General features: G+C 37.2%; 1 protein-coding gene across 3 annotated transcripts in view; it reads left to right on the top strand.

Moving 5' to 3' along the window:
- Positions 1-5,909, top strand: part of LOC107753118 (BUB3-interacting and GLEBS motif-containing protein ZNF207-like) — a 32,125-nt gene extending 26,216 nt beyond the window's left edge. Inside the window, exons 2-7 of one of the 3 annotated variants that reach the window (XR_001641431.1) lie at positions 343-488; positions 1,715-1,795; positions 2,577-2,798; positions 3,095-3,251; positions 3,889-4,641; positions 5,366-5,909. Coding sequence is in view for 2 of the 3 variants with exons in the window: in XM_016569242.1 (XP_016424728.1) it covers positions 343-488; positions 1,715-1,795; positions 2,577-2,798; positions 3,095-3,251; positions 3,889-4,049 (767 nt within the window). In the remaining variant the exon portion in view is untranslated. The other 2 variants (XM_016569242.1, XM_016569250.1) reach the window with 2 other exon arrangements.
- The last annotated feature ends 3,135 nt before the right edge of the window (positions 5,910-9,044 follow it).

Here is a 9,044-nt window from a genome sequence, read left to right as displayed (position 1 = left end):
TGCTCAAGCGCTCCTCTTTGTGCCAATCACAACAGGCTTGGCCAGCTGACCAATCAGAGCAGAGTAGGCTTATGGAAAATAGGGGTTTACAGACATTTCGCTCAGAACTGAATCGAACGAACCATTTCGAAATCTTGGACAAATGACTCTATGTATAAATATATATTCTGGGAAAATTACAGTGTTTTCTGACCTTAGATGCATTTAAACCTGTTGTAGGGGACTCCAACACAATATTAAGACACTTTAAAAAAACCATATGACCTGCTCTTTAAATAGTTTTTTATTTATTTATTTATTTTATTTTATATTGGTTTGTAATTAATTCATCGTTCTGCTCAGGATTACCTCCTCACATGGGTCATCACCCTGGCATACTCCACATGGCTCAGGCCCCTCCTACTACCACCCGGCCAGCTGTGCCTGCCACCACAGTATCCACGCCACAGCCGAGTGTCTCCAAGCCACTATTTCCCAGTGCAGGACAGGTATGATGCCCTTTCTCCCTACCATAGAAAAACATGGTATAGAACCTTTTTGCCACTAAGAAACTGCTAATAAGTTTCACAAATAACAAAGAAATGGCAAGTAACACATTGAATTTTCTGTGAAATTTTGAAGTTGAAAGAATTGTCTTGTAAAATATTACTTTTGTTTCAAAAAATCAGTTTGAAAGGCATCTGAATAAATTTAAATGGTTTATATTTCTCTTTCAGGGACTGATTAGACTCTGGCCATACAGTATTTTTCTTTGGTTATGAGTTTTTTTCACCATCAATTATTTGGTTAGGAAGAGAGAGCAGGGAAGTGCAGTACAGTGAAGACCTAAAATAATCTGAAAAACAGGAAAAAACTAATGTAAATGCTTGAATACGACTGTCTCCTCAAACAGATTCAAAATACCTGAATGCATAAGTTCCATTGTGTGTATGGTTACCAGAGCTCTTTTATAATAAGATCTCTGTTTACATACGTTTTTCTTGTTATGAACATGCATGTTTATTTATGTCTTATGAACTGGTCAGTGGGGGAGAATATTTACGAAATATTTGCTAAAATAAAGCTCTTCTGACATATTTGTCAGCTTCCCTTTTAAGTATGTCATTAAGACAAAAACAAGTTATACTCTCAGTAGCTCTGGGGGTATTCCAGAAAGCAGGTTATGTGACATACCCGGGTACGTTTAAGGGTAAGTAAGAGGATAAACTCAGCTTTCGGTTCCAAAAATGGAGGTAACTTTCAGGGTATGTAAGTAGCCATAGCAACTTACTCCTTGACCACAAGCTGCTCCGGAGCAGATTCTGTTTCAGGCTTAGTTTACTTCAGCTCTATCAGCACATGCGCTGACCTATTGATGAGACTCCAGTAGGCCTGGCAGATTGAGCACAATATTAAATATTATTACAATATAGTTATATAATATACAGTAATATTTATTGTTAAACAATTTGAACTAATACCCTGACAGGACCAGCAGTTAAAAAAAAAAACTCTTGTTAAACCCTATGAGACCAAGTTATGAAAACTGATTTGTGGGCTGTATTAATGGATGAACTTTTAATGCTTGAGGATCCATAAAAAAAAAAGAGATGGTCGTTTTAAACAAACTGAGGTTCAGTGTTAAGTGTGTTGATGATAGTTTTGGTGAGCAACAGTCATGTCCGGAATCAAACAGCTGAGGGTCTTTATTGTGTGCTCTCTCTCCATCCTGCAGATGGGGACTCGAGCTCCAAGCACAAGCTCAGGCTCCTCCAGTCTGGACAATTTGTCAGCATCCTCTAAACCGCTGTCCCAAGTATGCAGTAGCTTGCTGACTCGGCGAAAGAGCTGCTTCATAAAACTATTGATGGCATGTAACAGCAGATAGACCTCAGACTGCCTCTTAGAATAATTGACTTTGCTCTAGGGGACGTCTGTAGTGCTTCAGAAGAGTTGAAAGAGATTGATCTCAGTTGAGACCGAGAATTGATAAACGGCTTAATTCTCTCTTTTAAACTCAGACTGTTTCTCTCTCTTCTGGTTTTTAATTGTGTAAAATTAAAAGCCCAATACTTTTATGTAGGCCCCAAAAAGTATTGGGATACTTGATCATGATCCACCTAAAGCCTAACAAACCTAGTTTTGTTAGGGATGCACTGATATTAAAATTCAGTTTAATACTGATCAGACTGAATGCTATGGCTGATATTAATTCTAATCTGTTTTTTTAAATAAAAAATAAGTCAACTAACTGAAATCAATAGTTTTTAATGCTACAAGTGAATTTACATCACACCTTTAGAATAAACTGTATGAAATGTACAGTGTTATGAAATTATTAGTGTTTTTAAATATTGACTTTGAATATTGGACAGCTTTGGTAATAATGAGTATGTACAATTCAGCCAGTAACTGACTTGTACCACTTATATCGTGCATCTCAAATGTTTGCCTGAAAAGTGTGCTTGTTCTTTATTTCTAGATAAAGTAAATGACAAAACCTCAAATCAAGTGTTATGTTGGGCAAAATGCACCTAAATGCAGAATTAGTTGAATCACTGAATGTATCTGATTTGCTCCTTGGTCTCTTTCTGCAGGTCCAGCAGGCTGGTTCTGGTGTAGCGGTGAGCTCCTCTGCACCACCTTCTGCTGCTCCCAAACCAACATTCCCAGCTTACACCCAGTCCTCCGCCACTGCTGCGGCCAACACGAGCAGCACTGTGGCCAAACCGGGCACCCCAGTCACAAGTAAGCCTGCCACCCTCACCACCACCAGTGCAACCAGTAAGTTGATCCACCCTGATGAAGATATATCACTGGTAAGTGAACTTGTTTCTGTGCTTTGATCTTTAACCTTTGCAGAAATAACTGGTCATTCGATAAAACACCTGTTTGATTATTCCAGACTGTCTTGTTCCAAACCTGAGACTTTTCTTCTGCGGAACATAGATTTGAATAATGCTTTTGTCCATACATTGAAAGTCAATGCCACCAGAACAACACTAGACCACACTGACTTACTTTCTTGACAAAATCTTTTGCGTTCCACAAAAGAAAGCAAGCAAAAAAAGCCCATATTTATGTCTTACCAGTTTGTGCATTTTGTGTTTGACAGGAGGAGTTGCGAGCACAGCTGCCTCGCTACCAGTGTAAAATCCCTAGTGCAGGACAGACCCACGTAACTTCCCCTCCAGTTGCACCAATGGGAGGTGTGTTGCCCCCTCAGCAGGGCATTCCTGTACAACAGCCAGGTGTTAGGCATCCCATGCAAGGTATTTCAAAATAAGAGAGGAAATGTCTTGTTACATTACTGTTTATAAGTTTGGGGGCGGTGAGATATTTAACACTTTTATTCAGCAAGGATGCAATTAAATTGATCAAAAGTGAGAGTAAATGCATTGAGAATGTTAAAAAGGATTTTTATTTCAAATAAATGCTGTTCTTTTTAACTTTATATTCGTCACAAAATCCTGAAAAAAGACAGTTTCCATGAAATATTAAGCAGCACAACTGTTTTCAACATAAGAAATGTTTCTTGAGCAGCAAATCAAGATATTAGAATGATTTCTGAAGAATCATGTGACACTGAAAACTGGAGTAATGACTGCTGAAAATTCAGCTTTGCCATCACAGGAATAAATCGCATTTTAAAGTATATTAAAATAGAAAACTGATATTTTAAATTTGAATAATATGTCACAATATTACTGTTTTTACTGTATTTGTGATCAACTAAATGCAGCTTTAATGAGCATAAGAGACTTCTAAATAATTAAACAGTCTGACCAACCAACCAGCTTTTGAGTGGTAGTGTATATTAGTGAAGAATAACAGCGTAAGATAAAACCTGATTTTTTAAAAATTTGAATCATTGTTTCAAATGCAACGAATCTATTTCCTCTCATGTAGGGCCATATGGTGCTCCGCCGCAGGGAGTGCCTGGGTACGTCGCAGGAGGAATGCCTCCTTACGGTCAAGCCCCACCCATGGTCCCTCCCTTCCAGGCCGCTCCCCCTCGGCCCGCCATTGGCATGAGACCCCCTGTAATGTCTCCTGGAGGCCGATATTGAAGCGTCACTACTGGTCTTCATTAGGTTTGGTGATTCAACCATTTTACCATCTAGTGGCGTGCTTTACAATCCAGATCAGTAACCGTAACCCTTCTTGCAATGAGGAGATGGAGTAATCAAACTGTATAGCGCATGGGACATTTAATTTTGTCAAGTCTATTATTTGGACCTACCCTTTGTTGCAGATCATGCAGTGTGGCTTTTTTCTCATGTTTTGTTTAGGTTTTTAGAAGTGAAGTGTAGTAAATATGGTTCGTATTAATTTGAAGCGGCTGGAGTTTCGTACAGCACCTTTATCAAGGCAAGTCACTGTAAATATACTACTGTACTAAAAGTGTGAAGCCTTCGCAGCACCCATAGGTGCTGTTGGGCATCCTGTCCCCAGCGTTGCTTGGTGAGGGCTTCAGATAGCTGTCACTGTTGGATTTATTTTTCTATGTCTGCTTGTCTACAATTACAGTGTTCTCTCTGTAGGGCCAATAACAAAAGGACTCCTGTGAATGCTATCTGTACTGTTCCACTATGAATTGTAATAAACTATTGAAATCTAACGGCTGTTTTTTCATTAGCAAGTAAAGGACAACCTCACAAGGTTTGTACTACAAATGATCCACACGATGGCTGTTATTTGTATGAAAGCTGTGTTTGCAGTGTGCTGGAATGTGTTTGTGGGTGAGAGGAAAACTGAAGCATTTGCATCCACGTTCCTTTCATATTAAAGTTTGGATTTAAAGGGGTCAAATAATGAGCAATCAAGTTTTCCTTGATCTTTTAAGGTAAATTAGTTTTGTACCATGTCAATTTGATGTAACTGTTACAATTCAAATCATCCTCCTCAGTCCAAAAAGACCGCCACGATAACATCTCACAACTTCTGACATCAGTGAACAACAGACAAACTAACAATAGAAAACTGGCTGAAGGTCCCCGATTATTTTAGTCTGATCCTAATAGTTTGTTCTGCAACAGAAAGTGACAAGGCGATAAATGGAAAAAACTAATTACGACTATTTTCGATGGGAAAAAATAATGTAGTGAACATCGGAAGTAAATGTATGATGACCCCTTTAAATTTTCAGCTTCTTATGCAAGGACATATGGCTGCTAGATAAAAAGAAAAACAACCATTCAGATAGCAGTCTTCCTGAAAATCACAGTCTTCTGAGAGGGATTGAAATAACGCTTGTGAACCTGAGAATCATTTATGTACAGGCTACAGCTCATTACTTGTGATTTTCAGGAAGAGGCAGGTAAGAAAGTGACTGTAGTTCACTGTGGTTGTTGTCCTAAACTGAGGATTTCTCTTCTCCTTGTAGCAATGCCATGGGACTGGCTGAGGCAGAGTCTCAGTGTTGCCCTGCACAGGCTGAGGCAAGTCTCACATTTTCTCTCTTTACTCTGTGTATTCAGGGTAGAGGTCTTCACGGGTCCACTTGGATCCGGAAAACCCGAGCGGGTTCGGGTCTAAAACTCAGAGTACCTCGGACACGGGTCGGGTTCGGTATTAGTGGTCTCGGGGAATTTAAAATAAACATGCTTTTTCCAAATGGACCCGATCAGACCCCAATTCTTCTATCCATTCTATCCCGAATGCGTAGGCTACTTTCACTTTCGTGTTAAGTGAGGAACGCACAAAAAAGGAGCATATGTTTGTAACCTCGCACACAGAAATCATCTTATAGATATGAGATCCATCAGGAAAATCCACTCGCTTCATTATGCTGCGTGTTCATACAGGGCTTTTCTTTTTTGTGTGCAGAAGCTTTCGCCAGAGATCAGGTTGCAGACAACCCTAACAAATCCATGAATTATTACGCTACCGATTTATATTTTTTATCAAACTATCACGTTTATTTTTCAAATCCACTGGTCACAATTGAAAGCCGAGCTCAGAAATAACTTGTATCAGGCAGGCACTAATATAAAGTAGCTTAATAATAAATTGAATAAATGTTAAATAAATCAAAGTAATGGAGAAGCGGCCAAAGCAGTGAGCAGGACACCGAGATTTTTCCTGATTGACTGCGGGGCTGCAGGCTGTACACACGTCAATACCGTTTGCGTTGGGGTCCAGTCGGGTTCGAAATTAAATGCCGTCAGACTCTGGTCGTGTTTTTCCTTTAAAAAAAATTAATTTATGCACGTCGGGTTCGGGTAAGAAGTGATTCGGTTCGGGTACAGATTTTAGGACCCGAGAAGACCTCTAATTCAGGGGGCCTCACAGCCATTTGGAGCAAGTTTGGTGATGGCCCCTGGGTTTATTAATATCAGGGGAGTTCTCTTAACTAACTCATAGTTTTAGCTAACATGTTAAAAATACACACACGCTTCAAAAGTTTGAGGTCAGTAAGATTTGTAATGTTTCTTCAGCAGCAAATCCGCATATTAGAATGATTTCTGAAAGATCATGTGACACTGAAGACTGGAGTAATGATGCTGAACATTCAGCTTTGACAACACTGGGATCAATTAAATTTGAACCTGTATTCAAATAGAAAAGTTACTTCAAATTGCAATAATATTTCACAATATTGCTGTTTTTACTGTATTTTAATTAACTAAATACAGCCTCGGTGAGTATGAGACTTCTTTCAAAAACATTTAAAAAATCTTACCAGCCTCAATCTTTTGAACGGGAGTGTATATTAAAGTAATATGTTGAGTTGTTTTCAACCACATCTGTGGCAGACTATGATTCTGACTCATCTCTCAGTTTGTAAGAAACAAATGGGAAATGGATATGCATTAATTACAATGAAAGTTTAGCAGTTATTCAAACTAAGCCTTTAGAAAAAGCAACTTTCTCATAAACATGACACATTACACTGAAAAAAATGTTTAATTCATCCAATTAAAAAAAAGTTAGGGTAATGATTCACATCTATATTTTTTAACTCGAGCTAATGAAAAATAAATAACTTGCCCTTAATTGGATGAATGAAACATTTTTTTCAGTGTAGCATTATACTTGGTGTGCTAACCAAAAGTATGTGTGCAGTTACATGGAGTGGATGTCTTTAAACTCCACCACAAGAATTATGTTCATAAAACACAAGAAGCTCTTCCGCCTTACAAACTGAAAGATGAGGTTAAATTATTCAGCGAGCCTCAGATTCTTTCCTTGAGCATTGTTGAAAATCCAGAATATTCATTTAAATCTGAGGTAAGATATTTATATATATATATATATATATAGTGTGTGTGCTTTTGATACATCATAGAAGTTTCATAATAAGAAATAATGCAGTTGAGCAGTAGCACTGAGGAGTAATGTGTGATTTGTTAAACAAGCTCTTCCATTGGTTTTGGAAAAGGTTGGCATGTTTTTTGGCACTAAAGTTGTGTTTAATGGATTTCTGTCCACAGTTTGGCTTTGATATCAATCAACTAGGTTTCATTTAGCATCTAGCCAAATATATGAATCAGGTGGTTTTGTGTTTTGTAAAGTACTGTCTGTGAGTAGTTTGTGGTTATGTTTCTTTTATCTGCCCAGTTGCTATATTCATTTACTCTTGATTTTTTTAACGGAAATCCAAGACCCCCTTTAGAGGTTAGACTGAGTAGATATAATTACTCTGAATTTGTAATCTCTGTTTACCTGCTGTTGATGGATTTGGTTAAATACAAGAGTTCCTGTTCACTTTCAAATAGTTCTTTGCCTGAGTAAGTCGACTGGTAAGTTTACAACTTGTATGTGAATCAGTAGTCCTTGTTCTCTAAATCATTACTCTTCCTTTTTACAGGGAAAACTTTGTGTTTTGTTTCAGAGTTTGAAATTGCCTATGATCTCTATTGTTTTTGTCTTTCTTTGCAGTAGAGTGCAGCACTGAGTTTCCTTTTCCTTTTGTCCTGTTTAAAAATAATAAAAGCTGAGATAAAAACCAATGACGTGTATTCTTTGTATATTTGGTCATATATATATATATATATATTAGTACAAAGAAAAAAGAAGAAATTAAAAGAAATGAAAGAAAAATAAGTTTCATAAGTGCTTTAAATAATGTCATTTAAACGTCAGGGCTGCAGATAAATTCAGAGAATGAAATCATTAGGGAAACTTCACTCACTAAGCATTAAAACACAAAAACAGACATACGTCTGCTGAACTTCCTGTGCATTGGGTGGAGCTCTCTGGAGATGAAAAGAGAGTGATAGTAGCGAGTGAGTGCAGCACAAGCAACGATTTGAGGAGAGATGTGTAACTTGTCTTGGATATTTAAAGACGTTTAATAAGCGCACCATGAGAGCCTTCCTATTTCTCTGGATTTTATGGGATCAGACTTTAGGTATGTCACTGAATAATGTTTTTTGTGTGTTTGAGCTGTAGCTCTGTCCAATAAAGCTCTTTCTGATAGAAGTTCAGTTCATTTTACTAGAAAAAAAAAAAAGTCAGAACCTGAATAAGTCACAAATCATTGTCTCGGGTATCTTAATTTAATTTTGTTTTAACTGACCTCATTTATATATTTACTCAAGATAGATTGTTATATATATATATATATATATATAAACGTCAAGTCACCTTTATTTTTAGTGCTTTACACAATACAGATTGTCAAACAGAAAAATAGGAAAAACTTAAGCTTACTTTAATATGTTACATAGGCTATATTACACATTTTAAATATTTTAATTTATTATTTGTGATATTTTAAGTTATTCTTAATGACACTGTTAACAAATATATGCCTTTTCAGTAACCGATGTATTTAATATGTATTGAGCAGGATAAAAAAAAATTGTTTAAATTAGGCTATATACGGCCAACAATGCACATATTAACCAAAACCAATTGAAAAATATTTCTTGCGACGGCTACATGATTTCTTTTAATTTTTTTAATTAATATTTTATCAAGACTTTTCAGCATCTGAAGATTTTCATTACATCCAAAGGCTTGAGGGTGAATCGGTGGACATAGATTGTGTTGCACAAGCAAGTAAACCCCGCCCAGCGCTTCTGCACCTGAGACGAAGGTTTGCTCCTTCAGAAAGT

This window comes from Sinocyclocheilus rhinocerous, unplaced genomic scaffold (assembly GCF_001515625.1).
Source record: "Sinocyclocheilus rhinocerous isolate Xijiao unplaced genomic scaffold, SAMN03320098_v1.1 scaffold191, whole genome shotgun sequence".
Classification (NCBI taxonomy): domain Eukaryota; kingdom Metazoa; phylum Chordata; class Actinopteri; order Cypriniformes; family Cyprinidae; genus Sinocyclocheilus; species Sinocyclocheilus rhinocerous.
The sequence above is the reverse complement of the archived record's forward strand: the minus strand, read 5'-3'. Positions and strand labels throughout refer to the sequence as shown.